General features: G+C 42.1%; 1 protein-coding gene across 1 annotated transcript; it reads left to right on the top strand.

The window, feature by feature from the left end:
* The first annotated feature begins 10,200 nt into the window (after positions 1-10,200).
* Positions 10,201-12,323, top strand: LOC103695730 (uncharacterized). Its single transcript, XM_008777122.5, has 3 exons — positions 10,201-11,150; positions 11,245-11,437; positions 11,524-12,323. The coding sequence occupies exons 1-3, from the start codon at positions 10,767-10,769 to the stop codon at positions 12,093-12,095; spliced, it is 1,149 nt and encodes a 382-aa protein (XP_008775344.1). The 5' UTR covers positions 10,201-10,766; the 3' UTR covers positions 12,096-12,323.
* The last annotated feature ends 10,377 nt before the right edge of the window (positions 12,324-22,700 follow it).

Raw genomic sequence — 22,700 nt, 5'->3', positions numbered from 1 at the left:
TTAGTCCGTTCTTTCAAGAATAGGAGTATAACCTTTTGGCTTCTTATAATTCTATTTCCTCCACTTAATGGATAACCATTTGCCCCCAATTGGGTAATGCTATTCATCTTAAATCTAGATGATTGGATTTGCACCAAAAATGCCAAAAGAGCTAGATGAGTCTATAGACAGATCAAAAGAATCTGATCTTGAACCACGGGTACTACAACTCGACACGAAAGCCTCACGCTTTGTCCTCCCAGCAAAAAGCACGAAAGATCAGTACTTTTGCCAATGCATCTGCTCTCTGGCCTCAAAACCACGCCCGAAGGAGGAGAGAGTACGTCAGATGGAATAATTTCGTAGACGTATTACCGTATTCTTAAGGGTTGGGACCACTTTTTACGGATCAGTGGAATCTTTATACTCAACATTCTGATTCGAATAGTCATTTATTTGGTACTTTTCAAGGAGCCAGAGCTGCCATTCTAACACTTTTATGAAATAAAATACTTCTTTAGGGACTGCAATGTAAATTTTTCTTTGTTATTAAACTAATCGGGATTCATATTTTGGGTTGAAACCCAAAACCGAAAACCCATTTCTCCTTTCAACCTCCTCCTCCGATCGAGAGTGACGGAGGGAGCGAGAAGCTAGATGCCCCCTCCTTAGCTAATCTCCATTAGTGGCCCACCGGTTGAGCCTGAACCGCCACTTATCGGCCCAAACGTTCCTCTTGACCTTTGATTTACCAGTGATTGGGAGGTTCTATGAGGGCTCGTTTGGTTCGCGGGAAGTATTTTCCTCCTGTAAATATGATTCCTGTGAAGCAGATTTCTAAAAAAAGGATGCCTGGAAAAGTACTTTTTGCATGTTTGGTTAACCATGAGAAAGTGACAGATTTCCAGAGCACTTATGTTTGGTTGACCATCCACTTTGCTGAAAAAGTTATGTGTAATTCCTATTATACCCTTAATAAAAATTAGGTCTTTAATGCCTCTTTAATGCTGAAGGACCTTTTTGGGAAAAAACAAAGATGGAGTGATTTCCGCCTGATGGGAAAGTAACTTTTCCATATTTCTTATGGAAAAGATTTTCCTATGAAATGTGGGAATCATATTTTCATGGGAATACAACTTTTCCATCTTTCTCCTTTGAAAACTTCAACCAAACAAGAATCATCTCATTACTTTTCTGTTGACCACACTTTCTTCTCTTCTTTTTCCGCAAATCAAACGAGCTCCGAAAGATTTGTGGAGGAAAAAAGGTGGAACGAGGAAATCAAAGGTGGATTGGTTTCGGTGCTTCCCGAGAGCTAGCACTGTTGGCCGATGTGCTAGATGGAAGGCCATCCGGCATGATAATTAGGGAGATCATGCTGTCAGGTGCCACAATGGATCTTGGAGGTGGCTGTCTGGTGTCGCGACATGACATCGGCTCGCTTGGGTAGTTGCTAGATATGGACCGGAGGCCATGGAGTCCAAGAATGGCTCCTTAGATGGGTTTAATGGTTGTCATCGATCATGGCGACCAACCAGGGTCGCTGGTAACAAGTCTAATTCCATGGAATCTTTATGAACAATTAATTTAAGGAAATAAGAGGCTTCAATCTTCAAGCCTAATAACCCCAGGCTTTGATACCACAGTATTAAACTATATGGGGCAATAAAACATACATGAAGACGAAGTGTTGATGCATGGATCTTCAAAACCAGCCTGATTGCAATGACGAGAAGAAGATCCGGATGTGCCCCTCGCCATCCATATGTAGCACCATGATTTTCCAAATCCAACTTTGAATATTTTCGATGGGGAGGACCTCACAAGCACTCTTTGAGAAGTTAGGGACCAATTTCATAGGAATATCCTTTTATAACGTGGCTCATCTATCAAAGGCAGCATCAAAGTCAATTACAGGGATTATGATGGGGCATCATCTCTATTATGCTTATGTAGAATTTAACTTTCCCACAACCACTACAAAACAGAATCCATCACTGTATCGGAGGTTTATCTTGAATTAGAGTCCAGATCAAATTAAAACAACTAAAATAAATCCCGATGTGTATTAGTGTGAGCTACAATCGGATGGGCTCAATCGGATAAATTCCAACACTTTGCTCTCAAGAATTTACATATGTGTGTATGATCGTGCATGCGCGGTGCCTTACAGAAAAAAGTATATGTTCAATAGATTTCCATCATCTAAACTCCAGTTTGCAGTCAATTATATCCCTATGAAGTAATACTACTTCGCTAGACTAGCAAGAACGGATACAACCTTTATCAATGAGCTACTTAAAAAATAGCAAAACATCTAGGTGATATAAAGATACAACAACAACCTCATAAACCAAAAAAAAACCGATCTCACACGCTATCCAAAAACATTCTTTGTTGCAAAGCCAAACCATTTAGTAAAAAGTTCAAAGCACTTCCAATAGATTGTATGTTAAAGTCAAATTCCCTTACCTTTAGAGTCTTATCTGCAGTTGAAAGAATGACACCGACCAAATGGAACAATCCAACTATATTAGCAATCAAATATAGCTAAGTGATAAAATATTTATGGATCAGCGGGGGATGATCGATGATAAATAATCTTGCATCACTCATTATCCATGGTATAGTTGTGTCTCTATCATTTAATTAATATAATACTAAGTAATCCGCATCTTTCTCTCCAGAGCTATTGCATTGTGGCATTCAAAAGATAGGAGCTTTCTTGCAAGAAAAAGAGACTCTGGGTGCGTTATGTTGTCATCTTCTTTGGCCAAAAAGCAAAGTAGGCAATAAACCAATGAGCAAGTAGGCTTTATCTAGTGCCACAAGCTATGGAAGATGTGGACCAATTTCTAATGGGTTAGGCTATTAAATCAAACATAGTTTGGTGGACCAACAAAGGGTACCTATAGTCCTAGTCTTCTCACCCTATGCATGTGTGAATGTAATTCTCTCTTTCTCTCTGGGGGGCTGTGGGAGACACATGATGAGCAGTAATGATATTAATGATACCATACGGGCCCTTAGGTTAATATTTGCTCAACAATGAAAGAAACCCGGGCCATTATTTCAACATTCATGAGTACCCCTTCAGTTTTTTCTGCTCTTCTTCATTTGTGTGAATGAAGGGGAAATATTGTATAAAATTCTACAGGTGCAAGTTGCAACACTCCTAACCATTGGTGAAAACAAAAGAGGGTGACTCGGCTACGGTTATCAGCTAGATCTAGGAGGTCCAAGAGTCGCTGCCGGTGACCATCTATTGCTTCGTGATATCTGAATGATAATGAGAGATGGAGAAATTGTCCAGGCTAAGCATGTATTTGGAGAAGCCAATGGAGTTGCGGACTGGATGGCCACCTACGTGGCCAATCACGCCGACAATACCATGTGGCAGAGGATAGAGAGCTGCATCGGGAGCTCCATGATATTTTGTTTTCCGATTTTATTGGATGTATCCATACATGTATTGTATGAATCACCCGTTATAGCAAAAAAAAAAAAAAAAGCAAATGCCCCTCGGGAGAGCAAAGCCTAAAAGAGCTTCGAGAGAGTGACCACCTCCAAATGGAAGTGCCATTGAGTTAAAAAATTTGGTCATCCCTAAAAGAGATTCGTGTGGAAAACATGATGATGTCTCATTCAACATGCCCTAATTTTGGTACAAATATTACTTATCTCAAACATAAGCTTTGTACAACAAATCTGTACTTAATCATGGAATTTAGATATTGAATCCGTACATAAACCAGCAATGCATCAACATGGTTGTTCTTTGTTTATATTTACAAGCTATATAAGAATGCACAAGCAATTTAATATTGTAACATTGTTTATAATTTTCTATTGATTGACCTACTCCAATATACATTCTTTATCTCCGAATACATCTTTCACATACTTCTTCTGCTTAAATCTTAGCATCTTCGCTGAGCTAAAGATCCAAATCTATTCAAATTTAATCATAAGTATCATAAATCCTATCATAAATATCACGAATATCAGTTCGTGACAACCCAAATGACCCTGTGCTGTAATATCCCTTAGTTCATATAGATCATAATTTAGGTCCATTCTGATATTATAAATATTCAAAATCTGTTAGAAATATAATGAACCAATATCAAATATGCAAATGAATATTGCAGCAGAAATTTGCATGCCTAGCAATTCCAAAAATTTAATCCTCCAAGGGTTATTTCACGCGTTCCAAAGTTTGAACCTCCAAAGCTTGATCTGCCAGAGTTTCTACTCAGTGAAGGAGCGCACTATAAGATCAACGTCCACTATTTCCATAGCCTGAATGCCCCAACAAAGAGAGAACACAACAAAGAGCAAGAAGAGATTTTTTTTTTTTTTTTTAGGGAGGAGGGGGGCCTTATAGGCTTCCAAAACCATAACTGATGGTCGGATTTAATCCGACCAATGGCCATTATTTGGGCCATTTTGCCTAAAGGCAAAACGGCATATAACGCCTGGCTTAAAGCCAGGGGAGCGCCCTCCCTTTATTACAAAATTTAACTAATATATAAGACTGAACATATGGCTGCATGGTCCTAACCGTCTGTGCAATTTTTGTGGCCATCTAAATGAACCTATTGTTACACCTAATTTATAGCTACAAGAAATGCTCCCAGAACTTGTGGCCCCAAAGCATAAGATGTCGCAAAGGAAGCAAAGTCCCACCGGAGAGGGGATTGGGGGTCCCACGTGAGTAGGACATCTCATCTGCCTTGGGGCCCACATCATGAACTATTCATCATCCTCAACCATAAAAGCTTCGCAGAAAAAGACTTCCTCCCAAGAGATTTGGCGATCTAGATTGCAATTTAGTGGGGAAAAAAAAGCTTTGTATTATGCTCAAAGTGCATAGAATTTGCCTATTCCTGGACCATACGACAAGGATTGGCGTAATACACTGAAGGTAGGTTGGTATGATATACACTTGATTGTAAATCAAAGGTATATCATGCAATTAACATAATATACATAATATTAATCAAGGGCATATCATACATAACCTCCATAGTAGTATCATATTAACATTCATTGGAAACACAGCATCTACCAACTTTTCTCTCAAAAATAAGTATTTTCATGTATTATCTAACACACTTAATCTTATAAACTAAAAATCATCTTATAAACTGGCAATATTTAATTGAAGACAGATGTCACCAAAGAAGCCATAGATAGTAATAAATTTGCATCCTGTCTCCTGACTCTTTTTTCTAGGCTTAAAAAAGGGAATATTACGGCATGCACGCTAATATCAAAAGAACAGCTGTGTAACTTTTAGTTGTTCACCTATCAAGTGGCTTGTTAACTGAGGATAGAAAGATAGGAGAAGAGAAACATGTTTTTTTTCAGAAGGATCAAACCCATTCCTACATGTTCAAAGGCCCGAGTCAACTCTATGACTTCTCACACCTAAGTTAAAACTCATGTAAGTCTCTTAAATTAATTTCTCTATTCAATATTAGATTATGTCGGCGGCTTTAACAATAGTGGCAACTTGTAGACCTGAACTTTGATTTTAAATTGAGCAGATCTAACAGTTTTTAACAAATATAACAAAAATCTAGTTATCTAATCCAAACATGGTAATTAAAATTATGAGAAATTTCCCCAAAGTTGTATGTCCTACGGCTTCACAATAGAATCAATTCTATCAATGGGGAAATTGCTTATTTGCAGTATCCTATGCTTTTATTTTAAACTTCTTATTCAAAAGGTTGATCAAAAACTTGAAATTTTCTAAACTATCAGAAAATAAGAGACTAGTCCGTTTCAAATTACAGGACCTAGAAACATCAAATATAGAAGAAAACAATCATGAAAAATTTGATAATTTCATCCCTTTTAGTAACAGTTCGCCCCATTTTTTCGACTGGCTAATAAAATTAATCAATGATGGCCATTTGCCATCGAGTGAAAAACACGCTTTATCTCTGTCCCTTTCTTGAACCAACTCTGTCTCGATCTCTATCACCCAAGAGTTTTTTCCTCATTTAGAATATCTTTGAGCAAGCTTTTCAACTTTTCTTTCTATTTTCTTTTTTTTAACACAACGTTTCAACCCTTTCAACTATCCAATTTCCAAATTTTATCCATAATTTCATGCTTGATTTTCTCATGAGACTTTTTCTTAGCCCATATCTTAAACAACTTCCTCTAAATAAATTCTAATTCTGCAACCAAAACAAGTATCAAACACTTATAGTTACTCCTCAAACAAACCAATAGACATAAATATATCATATATCATTGAAAAAATCATTCTATTTTAAAGTAATATATCATATATCATCAAAACAATTGCTCTGTTCAATGTACAATAATTTCATATAACTTATCAGGTGATTTTTTATTGGTATGATTTAGATCCGACGATAGCTATTTTTTCAGCTTTGGACTAACCACAGTCACGTTTCTACATTTCTATTTTGTGACGGAAAAATGGTGGTGCCATATGTCAAGCCTATAATGGGGAAATAATAATGCCATATTTCCAGCATATAATAAGGAGAATGATAATGCTGTATTTCTAGTCTTTAGCAAGATAATGATAATGCCGCATTCCACCTTATGATTAAGAAATGATAATGTTACATTTCTAGCCTATGATGGGTAACAATAATGTCATATTTCTAGCTTGCAATGAGGCAATAATAGCATGACCATTCCAAAGCTCCACATCAAACCATCCAATTATATAAAATTTAATTTCATACTTTCTAACAAGAGTATAATTTAACACTATATTCCATGCAAAATTCAGGACAAATGATTACATCATTCCATCAAAATCCAAAATCATTGATACATAGTACACATATACATAAATAAACATAAATATATCCATCGAGAATATTTACCTCTACCAACAAGAAAAATAATATGCTTACTAGCTCAAGCGTACACCTAATGTATCCAATAATTTGACATAATTAGAAACCAATTCACCTATATCCAAACTACATTATTAATTTATTTAATTAATTACAAATTTTCTAGTTTCTAAATTTTGATGATCAAACTACCTCTAACTATAGGTTTTCCCTATCTTACCTTGATCCGTATTAATTACCAAATCTAATAAACAAAAATATTTAGGGATTTACCTTGATTTAAGGATCAGTAGAGTGATATATGCATTGCCAAACAACTTATTGTTCAGATGATTGTACCTTTGTATAGAATCAAGACCAACAATTAGAAAAGATTACCAAGGGAATAAGGGCAACAATAAAAAAAATGAAGAAGGACAATGCCAAAATGGTATCGATATGATCTAGGCAACAATTAGCAAATCAAGAAACACGAGTCCAAATAGGGTGAAGATAGCTCAACAAGGGTTGTTAATGGGGTCTAATACTCGATGAAGGATGGGATAGAGGTCAATACAATGGGCGGTCGCAAGAGAGAGAAATAGAGTGAAAGAGGCCATCTGCTAGGATCCAACATAACATAGGAGAGAGAAAGAGAAGAGGAAGAGAGAGAAAGCCAAAGAGAAGAGAGGAGGCCTTCGTAGGGGCTTAACCGATGATGAGAAAGAGGAAGAAAAAAAAGGAGGATGCAGGATCAGTGGTGGCGGTGGTCGGTAATAGTTGGAAGGCTAGCAGTCGACTGGGTGGCAACAATGGGTAATAAAGGAACAAAGGCAACCAGAGGGCAAATAAGAATAAAAGAAACAAAGAAGTGTGGATGAAAATAGGGGATTGATGATTGCTTAGCATCGGGTCGAGGCTCAGTTTGCTCACTAGTGGTTGAGATCCGATATCTCATTATAGAGGACCTATGAATACTTGACATTATCTTAAAAATAGAGAAAGATATGGGTGGATCGTGGAGACAGGGGAGACCATTGATGCGGTTTGATGATTTTGCAATGAGATCCAAGTTGGTGGTAACGATTCCATGCAAGGTTACGAAGGGAAAGAGAGAGAATCATAGCAGTGGAGGGGGCATCAGTAGTGACGACATCAACTCTGGTTAATCCAATCAAAAAAAAGTAATAGTTTCTTCAACCTGCTCAACACAAATCTCTTAATAAATTTTTTTTTAAAAAAAAAAATCATGAAAGTTGGATCCATGTCCCATTTTCTTTCATTAATATATATCAAATTTAGATACACAATCCCTATTTATATTGGTAAAGTCCACCCTTACACAATCAGATCAAATTTCTCTTCTAGCTAAAAGAGAACACAACTTTCTCAAAATAGGCATGACTAGTAGAAATAATTATAAAAAAAGAAGAAATTAAATCTTATAGGAGGTATATTAGACTTCTACATCGACTTTGCTTTTAGTTGCTTCGTCTAATTCTTTCTTGATTGAAAGATACATCTGATTAAATTTTTTTCTAAAAAAAAAAATTGGTTTGACCAGCATGTAATAGAGCATAAATGATGGAATTTAGTCCCGATCGCTTAGTACGTTATACTCTTTACGGGGTAGTGTCATATCGTAAAAAGCTCGAAAAGCTTCAAAAAATAGGGCATCTTAATCGGATCTCATATACAAGTTATGATCATTAGAAGTTTGGCTCATAATTTGGTTTTCCGATACGGAAATCTAGCTCTTAGACCAAATCTTTTCTTTCCAAATTGGCCAAAATGGTTTATATTGAGACCGATGAGCCCCGTGGATCGCCGACGAGATAGTGGCTTGGCATAGTATAGTGAAAAAAATTGAAGAAGAAACTGGCGGCCATCGTGATGCATCGTAGGTTTGGGGGTGGTTTGATAAAAGTGGAGGCTAACGAAGACAGGGAGGATCCAAAGTATCTCCTTCAACTTGAACAGGGTATGTCCCGGAAGGAGCTAGGCCATTTTGATGCTTGTCTAGGCCTGGTCCTTTCCAATCTAGGCTGGGTCTTCCCCAGACATATATTATTCTATGCTAGTTGTCATTCACATATTACGTGGTAGTAGTTTGGATAGACATTAATCCGACAAAATGCCATACTGGGCATGTCTTGTGGGGTCTAGATTTCATCATTTCTTGAAATTCCATTTCACCAAATCAAACTTCATTGGACTGGAATCAATACTACATAAGTTAGTTCAGAATTTCAAGTTGAGCCTCTAAAACATGGACTTGCCCTGAAACACAATATGAATGAGAATTTGAGATTGAAGCTGCAATATGGAAATCATATGCTGGCTTAGATTTTATAGGAACAAGCTAAACTTGAACCCCAAACTCATCAAACAAAGTAAATTCGTCGTACCAATGGACGGAAACCACGTACAAAAATCTAATGCAAATTAGATCGAGCCTCATTAACTTGAACGATACTAAACTACGTGAGCCTCATTAACTTGAACGATACTAAACTACGTGCAACCTTACGGTTCAAAGACGCCACATCTTAGCTGTCGAGAATTAAAATGTGAATGCACGCGGAAGGGAACATGCATTATTCTAAACTCATTCCTATTAGTTTAGAAGCTAAACCCTTATCACAAGGAATTTAATCATATACTATACTTTGTTTAATACGTAGCGCATTATAAATTGTATATCCTAGGCAGGGATAAGTACAAACTTGTGAGACGACCAAGCTTTTTAATGACTTGATCCAGACAAATTTCTTGCAGGCGTGGTAACTCCCATCTTCTTCCCCATCTCCAAACTGGCCTGGTCTGGTTTGGCAGGCAAAGCTTGAGTGGAAGCATTCATCATTCATTGGATGGAGCTACATTATCCACACGCTATCATATAATTATTCAATTAATTATTGGAAAATGCCCCAGGGTTATCACTTATCAATATTAAGTCACTTTCGCCGTATTATTATTATTTTGAAAAAAATAATATTCTGGTGAGTTCTAGAGCTCAAGCGAGAACATTGTAGTGCTACGTGGCGAGTCACAGCTGTCCAAGTATGAACCCATGGGCCGCGGTTCCGAAAACCGGAGCCCAGTACAGGCTCCTCTTCTACAACTACCCCTCAAAAAATCAGATAACGACGAAAATGCCACTGATTATTATCCTCAACTGTCCGCACCGTCCAGGTTCACGGCAGTACGTAATAAGCGAGAAGAAACGAGGGTAAATTGGGCATTTCAATCCATGGGCTCAGGTGAGGGACACGCGGCGAGACCGTGGTGGGAGATGGGAACCATCCCCAGAGGCTTCGGCACGTAGCCGAGCTACCAGTCCTCGAGACGCTTAAGGATTAACCTTGGACATGTCATCGTGCCACGTAGGCAAGCAGAGTCCTAGTCATCACTTCCACTTCCCCAAATTCCCCTTTAAAACCCCCTCCCCATTTCGCTTCCTCGCAACCCCAAACCCCAACTAGTCCGATCGCCCTCGTTGGGAAAAAAAGGCCGAAGAGATGAACAGGAGATTCGAATTCTCCGGCCGGTAGTATCGCCGGACGGCCACCGGAGGACTCCGAAAGTGACACGCTTTATGGCGGTGGGAAGTTATTCCATTCTTTTTGCTTTGGAAGTCGAGCGCGGCGATTGCAGCTGGGATGGGTTATTAATGGCGTCGGTCGCGATCATTTGATTTCTTCTTTTCCTCCCCTTTATTTGATGAGTTCCTGATGGCCTTTTCTTTCATCCGAGTTTTCTTGGTCGTTGCGTTAATTCGTGCTCTGGAGTCGTTTTCGTAGGGTTAATTCCACCATTTTTGGCTCCATTTAAGGGAGGATTTTTGGCTTCCGAACTTTAGAAATGGAGCGGTAGTGATCTCTACTCGATTTCTTTAGCTTGGGTTGAGATAAAGAGATTAAGGAGTGAGGGTGCTTGGATTTTGGGGAAACCATGCCGTTTCCCATGAAGATCCAACCGATCGATGCGATGGACATTCTGAGGAGCGAGCGGGCCAAGCCGGTGGCGAAATCACGGCTGAAGCGGCTCTTCGAGCGGCAATTCCAATTCCCGGCCGTGCGGAGGATATCTTCGGCCGAGAAGCTTGCCGCCGCGGCCGTTGATTCGGAGCCGAGCTCGTTGTGCCTAGACAAGATGGTCCAGAGCTTCATGGAGGACAACAACAGCGAGAAGCCGTCCCGCTGCGGCCGCCACCGCTGCAACTGCTTCCATGGTAACTGCGACGACAGCCCTGACGTGGACACTGACTTCCCTGCCGTCACAGGCGACGCCCCTCCGATAATCCCCACCACCTCCGATGCCGCTGAGTTCGTCAAGGTAGGAGGAACACCTCGATCTTCAATCGCTTCTCACTCTATTTCTTTGAGCCCCAAATCGTTACTCATCTCTATGGGATCGACATGCTCTCCAGGGTTTGGTGCTCTGTACGAGTGTGGCGGAGAGGAATCTCTTGGCGGACGCGTCGAGAATCGTGGAGAATACCAAGATCGGCGGAAAATGGACAGAAGATTCCAGAAGGGCCGTCGCCGACGGCCTCCGCGCCCTCGGCTACGACGCCGCCGTCTGCAAGTCTCGCTGGGAGAAATCCACCTCCTTTCCGGCCGGTAGACTTCGATCCAAATCGCCGTAACTTTTTAAATATTTTCTTTCGTTCGATCGATTGACGGCGTTATGTTGCACTCGACGGCAGGGGAATACGTGTACGTGGACGTGATCGTGACCAGGGAGCGGTTGCTGGTGGACGTGGACTTCCGATCGGAGTTCGAGATCGCACGGTCGACGAAGAGCTATCGGGCTGTGCTGCAATCGCTCCCGTGCATCTTCGTCGGGAAGGAGGACCGGCTGCAGCAGATCGTCGCCGTCGTCTGCGAGGCGGCGCGGCAGAGCCTCAAGAAGAAGGGCCTCCACTTTCCGCCGTGGCGGAAGCCCGAGTACATGCGGGCCAAGTGGCTCTCCTCCTACGAGCGAACGGCCCCGATCATCTCCTCAGAAACCAGGGAACAACGATCCAACGGCGAAGGAGAAGTCCAAGCGAGAGGAGAGTCGGAATATGGAAAGGAGAATGACAACAGCGGCGGCCGCGGCGCTGGCGCTGCCCATTCGATCGTGGCCAAGGAAGTAGTAGCCACCGCTGAGGCGGCAGCGGAGGAGGTCACGGTGGCGGGGTTGCCGTGGCAGCCGCCGGCGGTGAAGCCGAAGGCCGCTCATAGTGGGGCGAAGGTAGTCACCGGTTTGGCTTCTGTTCTCAAAGAGAAACCCTGATCTTCGAATTTTTGGCTTTTCTTCCTGAGAAAAATAGATAAAACCGGAAAAATTCCTCTTTTTTTTTTTTTTTTGGTTTGGCGCCCTTTTGTGGGCTTGTGAGAAGAGAAACTCCCCTTGATTAATATGATATTATCATAGAGTAACATATCTTTTGTAAATATCTAATTTGGGCGCCCCGGCCGACCAGCATCTGGTACGCGTTTATAGTAATTTTATTTCATTTCATTTCTCAGCTTTAATTAATTAATAATTTATTTTTGTTCATGTTGTTCCAACTGAACAAGCTTCGGCAGCGGCGGTTTCTTAAAGGGAAACAGCGATGACAAGCGATGGAATAAAGGTTTCTCTCCTCCCCTTTTATGTCCTCCTCCTTTTTTTTAATAATTGTTTTTAGATCTCGATAAAGTATAATATTGGAAAAAAAAAAAAAAACGGAACGCGGGTTTGATGACGGCACGCTCTCGAGCACCGTGAACGTTGCTTCCATGGTCCGAAGCGAATTGATAAATTGACGGAAGTACCCCTCTCTCGAAACTTCCCAGGCTTCGCAAGCTGGCATCTCAGAGCCCGTTATGCCAAAGCGCGCCGTCCTTATCCTTCTCCCTCTCGGGATCTGAAGCGCACGTTAGCCTCTGCGTTCCCTTTAGGATCTAACATGCGCCAAAAAGCCCCTGGTCCTGCCTCCAAGATGGCGACATCCCCTCCCTCCCCACCACAGTCGTTGCGCCATCTTTTTTAATTTGGGTTCACGAATGTTGTTACTGAGAAGAAACCCTGAAGCTTTCACGAAGGCTACACGCTTCCCTTTTAAAAGTGGGGACCCTTTATTGGAGTGTGAAGGCATGAATCATCCTTGGCCATGAATAAAGCAATCCAGGGTCCTTCTAATAATGACAAACAGTAATAGCCCCTAACACCGATGACGGAGTAGTAATTATTGCAATTATGATATCTACTTTTGGGAAAGCAGCGACCCCCCAACCCCCAGCCCTACCCATCTCTTTTGCTTCCTCGTGTGCCCAACATCTGGAAGGCGGAGCCATCATAGCTCTGGACCCTCGTACGGGAAGCAAACCAGGCCGCTGTCAGGCCCACCACCCATCGTCACTAGCCTTCGGCCTTCGGTTTTGAAATGATGGATCCAGGATCTTCCACGGGAAAAAGATAGACGCTAATCAGCTGAGCTAAGTCTGCTTGGCCTGTAGCTTATACAAATCCAAAGCTTAGGTCACTTTCGAAAACTACTCAGCCCACGTCCTCCTGTCTGCTCGTATTTTCTGAAAAACAAGGGGCTGACGAGCCCTTTGCCTCCCTGATTGGCCTCCGGAGGTTGCCGGTCCATGTATGATTGCTGAGCTCTTGCATTGAAGTCCGCCGGAAATCCCCTCTTCCGGTGGAAAGAAGAGGAAAAATAATCGGCAGCCATGCCGTCATCTCTGTCACCAAATTTAGCCTTTGTTTTCCAACGAGACAACGTCACCGTATGGGCTAGGAATCTCGACCTCGTCACATGTATATTTATATGTTCTCTCTCTCTTTCTATTGCCAACGACTGCCATCATAGATCAAACGGTCCAGGAAAATGGTTGGACCACTCTATGAGCCCATGGGGGACAAACCCTATCCATAGTAGACGTGGGCAGGCCAATGCTCGGCTCCATTCCCTGGGTGCAGCATGTTAGGTGTGGCTTCGGTTGGCCCCTTTCACGCATTACGACACTCTAGCTACTGACACGCGTCCACCTATTATCGGAGAGAGGGTGACCCTGGGGTGAAAAGGACGGCCCTTTGGTCGCTTGACAGCTGTCGCAAACCTCTCTTACCTCTTTGATGTATGGCATGAGCAATTATTTTTAGGAGCCCTTTCCAAACAGGGACCCTCGAAAGCTTTGCTGCCTTCTTCTCAATCTGATCCAAAATGGAAAAGCCAGCTGGTACTTGTTTAGTTTCACTCTATCATGCAATTTATCTAGGTTTTTTTTTTTTTTGTTGCTAAAACGAGCGATTCATGTCTGACGAGTATGAATACATACAATAAAGTCAGAAAATAGAATATCTCCAAGTGCCAGAGGCAGCTCCTCATCCCCAGTTCACACGGTACTATCCGTATAGCTGGCCACCCAATCCACAATTTCATTAGCTTCACGAAAGACATGCTTGGCCTGAAAGGCTCACTCCATCTATTATTCAATGTTTAGAGGCCCCACTTGTCAATTCACCATTTATGATTCCACAAATATACTAAATGACCAAAAATGTGAACCTACAAGACCTCTCCATGGTCCTAACTGGTTAGTGTGAATATTGTAAGTGAAATCTTGTCACAAGGCAACTTTAGCAGCGGCACGTCCGAGGAAATCTCAGTTTTAGGATGCTTGGCAAAGTAGGTATAAAGTTTATGGCACAAGTTACATAATGCTAGGGAATAATTTATAAGGACTGAGCTGTGAGTATTAGACAATCAGTTCATCCGTGGAGACTTGTTTGTTAGTCATATTTTTAGGCATTTACGTCCTCTTGAGTAACTTGAAAGTGACCCTAAAACCATGGAAAAGGAGAGATTGAGACCTCCTAGGAGGATAATTCTATAAATAATTAGGATCAGATTAAGACAGCTATCGATGAAAAATAGGCCTTGATTGGGTTGATATGCATCTTCAACAAATTTTATTTCTTTAATTATATATTTTGATTAAAGAAAGTCCAACTTGTTTAGCTGGTGCGAGATTTTCATCTCCGCCAGGTTATCTTGGCTGGTTTAAACCAATATATCTCTATTTATCTCCCGACATGATATCATAGTGCTAGCTGGGATGAGAAACAATTTAGTTTTCCAACATTCTATTTGACCTGTTTACTGGCATCTTGATTGATAAATCCTATTTATAAGATATCAGTTTTTTGGCCTAGATGGAACCACAGTACTTGTATTTCTTGACCAAAAGTTTCCAGTTCTTCACTATCTTGAATGATCTTAAACCATGGGCAGCAATCGAGCTGCATAGGCGTGGCATGAAAGATAGTTTAATTGCTCCTTGGTGGAGTTCGAAGGGCTCGAGTCTTTCAAACCAAAGAGTCCGAAGGTGATTATGCCAAGAGTTGGGGGGCAATAGCCAAAATCATCTCACTACGCGGGGGAAGACCACTCTAAGGTTGGGCACCTCAAGGGTGGAGGAAAGCCCCAAAGGCAGAGAAGGTGGTCCAAGAGAAGAAGCCCGGAGGTAACTGCTTCCCATGGAATGGTTCACATTAGACTAGAAATTGTCCCAAGAGGAGTGCTCTGGATGCTATGATAGAGAAGCAAGAGAGCTTAGATACCATATGTTGCCACGGAATTCCGGACCGAGGTCAGAGCGCAGCTCGGCTGATCTTGAAATCGACGAGAATCGAGCTAAACAAGGCAGCCGAGGTGTTGAGAAGTTGATCTCCTCTGGAGACGGCCTACAAGAAGTTTGCTTGTCGGAGAGTTTCCGGCGGAGAACTCTTCGATGCCTAAGTTAGAATAGAAAGGCAATATTGTGGAAGAAAAAAAAAATTTAGCAGAGTGAAGTTCTCTCTGAGTGAATATCATATATATGAGGGCCCCTAAACTACCCTTGTATATAGGATAGTCTATTTTGTCATTACATGATTTGATGTGACGTGTGTTAATGACTAGTTGTACATTTACAGCGTGGAAATCATTCAGCTTGGGCGGCATACGACACTGATCATGCGGCGACTATAGTATTGTCATGATTGTTGGCTGCTAAAACTGTCGGTCTTTATCGGCACGTGCCGATTAGCTCCTCGGTTATCACCAAAGTTGTTCACCTCGGTTTACACCGAAGTCAAGATGGTCAGCCTAATCTAAGATCAAAATATTGTTCACCTCGGTTTATACTGAGGTCAAGAAAGTCGGCCTAATCTGAGGTCGATATGTCCAACATTTTTTTCATCACTTGCCCTCCACTTTCGAGACCGAGCTGCATTTTAGTTCGAGCATCGGAAGTCATATCATCATCTCGATCGAGGGCAAAGCTTCTAAAAGAGAGCATTAATGTGCCAGTTGATCTTTCCGAATCGTCACCATATTGTAAGCTATCCCGAGGAGCTATTATTCCGGGATTATCCCAAGGCGTCGTTTATGCAGCAATTCTGGTGAATCGCTTACGTCATATCTCAATTTAACACGTGGCTGAATCTGCTCGAGTAGTCAAACTGTTGCTTTGATCAGGGTCGTCTGTGCCTCTATATAAGAGTAACTCCCTCCCTCAGTTAGCACCCTTGCTTCATTTGCAGATCTTCCTGAGTGCATGAGTGCGCAAGCTCTCAGGTGGCGCTCCGACGAGGCTTCTCTTCTTTGGCTTCGGTGTCCTCCGTGCTCCTCCATTTTTCGGTGGGTACCCACTCTTGGTTGCTCGAATTCCTTCCTTTGATTTCTCCTTCATCTTTTCTCTTCCCTTTTTTCGCTAGCATGAGTGATGCCGAGGTCAACGCCTCGGCAGGGAGTTGGTCGTTCAACCATTCTCCCTGAGCTTAGCAGTCCTCACCTCCAGGTCAGGCGGAGCCCGAGGTCCGCTTTGGACCAGACTATAAGGTGTCCATCCTCATCCAAGAGGAAATAGACCTTATCCAAACTCAACACTTCATACCTCCTAAGTTCACCTTTAAACTTGTCGGTCCTGATGACCAGGTAACAAGTCCTTCTCCCTCTCGACTTGTCCTGTATGAGGAAACTCTCAGGGATGGGTTGAGATTACCTCTTCATCCCTTCTTTGTCCAATTATGAGGGTTTACAGCCTCGTCCAAACCCAGCTAGTTTCGAACTCCTGGCGAATCTACGTCATTTTTCTTTCTTTTTGTCTTTTCTTGAACATCCGGGCCTCAAGTTCCCTCTTCCGAGGATGCTTCACTCTGAAGAGGCATCCTTGGAACAGCAACCCGTGGTACTTTTATTCTTAGAAGGGCCACCAGTTGATCCGAAATACTCCCTCTTCCATTCATGGATGGAAAAGGAGGTTCCTCTTTGTTTTCTCCGAGCAGCCATGGCGGTTTGAAATCCTGTGGAAGGCACCTCAAAAATCTTTGAATCGAACCCTGAGGTTGTCTGGCAATGAAGGGTCCTTGGACGCTCTTCTTAAATCTCAATCCAAAATTTCTGCATTGTAAGAATTGTTTGTTGGGAACCCGCCCATGCCGCTGATATTTCAAAACAAAAATCAGATGGCAGCGGAAAGGGGGCATGTGCGGGATCAACGTTCATCGCATGAACGTTATTTCGAGACCTTTTGTAATTAGGTAAGAATTAAAACTTTTAAAATCATTAGGAAGATCAGATCTTCACCTTGCGCGGGTAGATGATCACCGCAAATCTGAATTCGTGGGTTTCGGAAGAGGGTTCGCTTGAAGCCGTTCAAACGTCCGGCCTCTACGGGTATCCACACGAAGTAGAGGACCGATCAAATCTTTCTTGTCTTCCCGGGGTGCTAGCTCCCTTGCAAAGACTTCTTTTGATGGCTGATCTCCTCTCTTTCAATCAACCCTTGATTGTACTTGAGAGGAGGAAGAAGAAGGATGAAGAAGAGGAAGAAGATCCAAGCCCCTGCAGCCTTCTTTCTATCTCCCTGCATTGGATGGAGGAAGAGAGGGGAAGGAGGCCGCCACCCTTTCTTTTGCCTTCTCTCTTGCTTGCGGCTGAAACAAGGGAGGATGAGGGATGGCCACGGCTTGGAGGAGGAGAAAAGCTTCAACTAGGGCGCCGGCCCTAGTCCTCCTTTAATAAGGATGAAGGGCTCCTACAAGTTAGGAGCCCTTGAATACTTTCCAAGAGGGGGCGCCGGCCCCCTCTCTTCATGCCGCACCTAATCAAGGATGAGAGGGGCTTATGCCCCTCTTACTTGGTTAACCCAATCCTCTTCCAAAGAGGATTAGGTGCCCTTCTCATGGTTTAGTCCTAATCTAATTAGGATTAACCAAATCATGAATCAATTGGGTTTAATCTATGCTAGTCCTAATCCAATTAGGACTTGAATGAACCATGACTCAATTGAACTCTTCAATCCTAATCCAATTAGGAGTCATGTTAATTCATTAGATTAATAATTAATTAGGACTTAAGGAATCCTAATCCAAATTAGGACATATTTAATTTTAGTCCTAATCCAATTAGGACTCTATTTGAATCCGAAGTCCTAATCCGATTAGGACTCTAGAAATCCTACTCCAAGTAGGAATCCGATTTTAATTTAAAATTCCTAATCTCATTAGGATTGTAGGAATCCTATTTCAAGTAGGAATCCCAGTCCTACTCCAACTAGGATTCCCAGTCCTAATCCAATTAGGACTCTAGGAATCCTACCCGAAGTAGGATTTGTGTTTAAGTCCAATTAATTAATTCCCTTTGTTCCTTCTTCAGCTTCTTATCAATCGAATTGATTATTTGTGATTCATAATCACTTTTCAACCATCGGATCGGTCAATACTTCTAGTGTGTGTGTAACCCCATAGGTTCTACTCTGACTGGTAGTGAGATATATTGCGATCTCTATCACAATATCATTGAAAACTCCTTTCAATGGGTTGGAACGATTCCAACTCAACTCATTAGGGTTTATCGATCATCGAGATAATCCCTGTGAGTCTCACCATCCACCAGTGACACCTAGCAGCATGTAGTGGCTACCCAGCAGAATGGAATGATGAACCTCTAGGTGCAGTTATCATGTGATACAGTCCTACTATCGTGGATCCCTACAGGACGGAGGTCATGGACAACTTGTCAAACCTCATCGTCTGTCATATGTCAAGATTTATTCGACTTGAGTTCGATAGTGGAAAACTCTTTTTCTACTTTATATTACTGCCCTGGCCAAGGTCTTAGAACTCAGTCTAACAAATCACATAGGATCACTCCTCTTCTATCAAGGTCGATAGATTCCTTATAGGCGCATACCCTACTCCTACAGTGAACTTACTGCAGCCAATCTACACTGCATGGACCCATATGGCTAGAGACCATGTATGTGTGCAGTCAAACTACAATAACCTCACTGTGAGTAGCCGAAGCACCGCAGGTCAAAGGACCAGTCACACTACTACAACATCAAGCAAGTCACTGACGAGTGGATAGACATCCAAGTGACTTCTTGTCTTGGTCACGCTCAGTACCCTTGTTCTCTAACAAGCACCTGCACTATCACTTCAGTGTCCCTACACTGTGGACTCAAGTCTCGTCCATCCAGAAGGAAAGTGATCTGTGCACTGATCGGATCGATCACCGTCCTCGTGATGATCCATTGATCAGGAGCATTTAGAAATTAATCACCAATGATACATGGCTCAAATTCTCAACTCTTGAGAATATGTATCATCATCTTATTAATTTCTTGGACGATTCATAGACACATAAATAATATGAATGAAAAGATGCCTTTTATTTATTCAATAATAAACAGTCAAGTACAAAATTATGTCCCTATAATCAACAATGTGTCAGCCAAATTGGCTTCTAGGGCATACATCTAACAATCTCCCACTTGCACTAAAGCCAATTGGTCATATATCTTAGGCCCATCTTCTCAAGGTGGGCTTCAGTCTTTTGCTGACTCAGCTGCTTAGTGAACGGGTCTGCCACGTTATCCGCGGAGTCTACTCTCTGCACCTCTACATATTTCTTCTCAACATAGTCGCGTATGAGATGGAAGCGCCGCTCTATATGCTTAGACTTCTGATGAGACCTTGGCTCCTTAGCAAGGGCTATGGCGCCATTATTATCGCAGTAGAGTGTTATGGCATCTGATGTCATCACGTCCAACTCTGTAATGAATTTCTTGAACCAGAAGCCTTCCTTAGCAGCTTCAGAGGCGGCGATGTATTCAGCTTCCATAGTAGAATCAGCAATGATCGGTTGTTTAGAACTCTTCCAATTTACCGTACCACCATTGCACAAGAACACATATCCAGATGTTGACTTTCTGTCATCGACATCAGTCATGAAGTCTGAATCTGTGTACCCTTTTACCTTTAACTCTGATGATCCTCCAAAAACCAAGAATAAATCTTTAGTTCTTCTCAAGTACTTGAGAATATTCTTCACAGCTGTCCAGTGTTCTTCATCTGGATTCGACTGATATCTGCTTGTGACACTCACAGCAAGAGCTATATCAGGTCGTGTACACAGCATGGCATACATGAGGCTTCCTATTGCCGATGCATAGGGAATCTTGCTCATGCGTTGAATCTCTTCAGATGTGTTGGGGCACATCTTCTTGGAGAGATGAATTCCATGCCTAAGGGGTAAGAGACCCCTCTTGGAGTTTTCCATGCTGAACCTCTTCAGCACCTCCTTTATGTACATCTTCTGTGAAAGGCCAAGCATCCTTTTAGATCTATCTCTATAGACCTTTATTCCCAAAATATAGGATGCTTCCCCAAGGTCTTTCATGGAGAATTCTTTTGACAACCAGACCTTGACCGAGGTTAGCATGGGAATATCATTCCCTATTAGTAGGATGTCGTCCACGTACAATACGAGAAATACGACAGCGCTCCCACTAACCTTTTTGTAAACACACGGTTCCTCTTCGTTTTTGATGAAATCAAACGTTTTGATTGCGTCATCGAAACGAGTGTTCCAACTCCGAGAGGCTTGCTTTAGTCCATAGATGGACCTTTGCAGCTTGCAGACCTTGTGATCTCCATCACTGGAAGTGAAACCCAAAGGCTGTTCCATATAGATATCTTCATTAAGATGTCCATTCAGGAAGGCAGTTTTCACATCTATCTGCCAGATTTCATAATTATGAAATGCTGCAATAGCAAGCAATGTTCGGATGGATTTTAGCATGGCTACAGGTGAAAAGGTCTTCTGATAGTCAATGCCTTCGCGCTGACTATACCCTTTCGCCACAAGCCTTGCCTTATAGGTCTCTACCTCTCCATCCGAACCTATCTTCCTTTTATAGATCCATTTGCATCCAATAGGTACAATACCTTCTGGTGGGTCTACTAAGGTCCAGACTTGGTTGGAATGCATGGAGTCTAATTCTGACTTCATGGCTTCCAGCCATTTCTCGGAATCGATATCAGATATCGCCTCGTTGTAGGTTTTGGGATCCTGTATGTGATCCCTATCTTCCACTAGGAACATTTCCTCGATATCCTCTTCTAGTATACCTAAGTATCTATCGGGAGGATGGGAGACCCTACTAGATCTACGAGGTGGTCGAGGGACATCGTGTACTGGCTCTTTATGAATGGGTTCTATAGGATCCATGACTCGTTGCTTTTCAGAGATTTTCTCTTCAAGCTCAATTTTTCTTCCACTGCCTCTATCAAGGATAAACTGATTTTCCAAGAAGATGGCATGACGGCTCACAAACACATTGTGATCCTCTGAGACGTAAAAATTGTATCCTAATGACTCTTTAGGATATCCTATAAAACGAGCACTTATGGTCCTAGCCTCTAACTTGTCCGCCTGTAGTCTCTTGACGTGGGCCGGACATCCCCAAATCTTGAGATGACCCAGACTTGGTTTCTTACCATGCCATATCTCATACGGTGTGGTAGGAACGGATTTAGAGGGAACTCTATTCAATAAATAAATCGATGTGAGTAAGGCATCCCCCCAAAGGAACATAGGTAAATCAGTAAAGCTCATCATGGACCTGACCATGTCCAACAGGGTCCGATTCCTCCTCTCTGACACCCCGTTGAGTTGAGGTGTACCCGGAGGTGTCCATTGTGAGACTATGCCGTTTTCTTTGAGATAGTCCCGGAATTCCCCACTAAGGTATTCTCCTCCTCGATCTGATCGAAGAGCCTTAAGAGATTTTCCGGTTTGTTTTTCTACTTCATTCTTGAACTCTTTGAACTTTTCAAAAGATTCAGACTTGTGTCTCATAAGATACACATACCCATATCGTGAATAATCATCGGTAAAGGTAATGAAGTAAGAATAACATCCCCTGGCTAGCACATCGAATGGGCCACATACATCTGTATGTACTAGGGTAAGTATTTCAGTGGTCCTCTCTCCATGTCCTACAAAGGGCAGTCTAGCCATTTTTCCTCGAAGACAGGACTCGCAAACTGGATATGACTCGGAAGTCAATGAGCCGAGAAGCCCATCTTTATCCATTTTGTTCATCCTATCCTCTCCAATATGGCCAAGTCTGAGGTGCCACAAATATCTTTGGTTTATCTCATCTCTAGATCTTTTGGATCCTTTGGCACTCACTTCTTGCTCGGTAATATTCACAGATACATCCATATGTAAATGATAGAGACTGTCGATCATGAAACCACGTGCGACTATTTTATTTCTTAAATAAATAGAACAGCAGTCTTTGTCAAAAGTAAAAACATGACCTTCCTGTGCTAGACATGAAACAGAAATCAAATTTCTGCTAGCAGCAGGTACACAATAGCAGTCTCTAAGTAATAAACTAAATCCAGACGGTAGTCGCAGATGGTAGGTGCCCACAGCCACAGCAGCAACTTTTGCCCCGTTGCCAACCCGAAGGGTTACCGCACCTTCCGCCAGCCTTCTACTTTCCTTTAGACCCTGCATGGTAGTGCACAAATGAGCACTAGAACCAGAATCTATAACCCAACTAG

The sequence above is a fragment of the Phoenix dactylifera genome, chromosome 18 (assembly GCF_051530095.1).
Source record: "Phoenix dactylifera cultivar Ajwa chromosome 18, Ajwa_hap1_PhDact_Kaust_v1.1, whole genome shotgun sequence".
Taxonomy (NCBI): Eukaryota; Viridiplantae; Streptophyta; class Magnoliopsida; order Arecales; family Arecaceae; genus Phoenix; species Phoenix dactylifera.
This window is presented reverse-complemented; position numbering and strand designations above follow the sequence as displayed.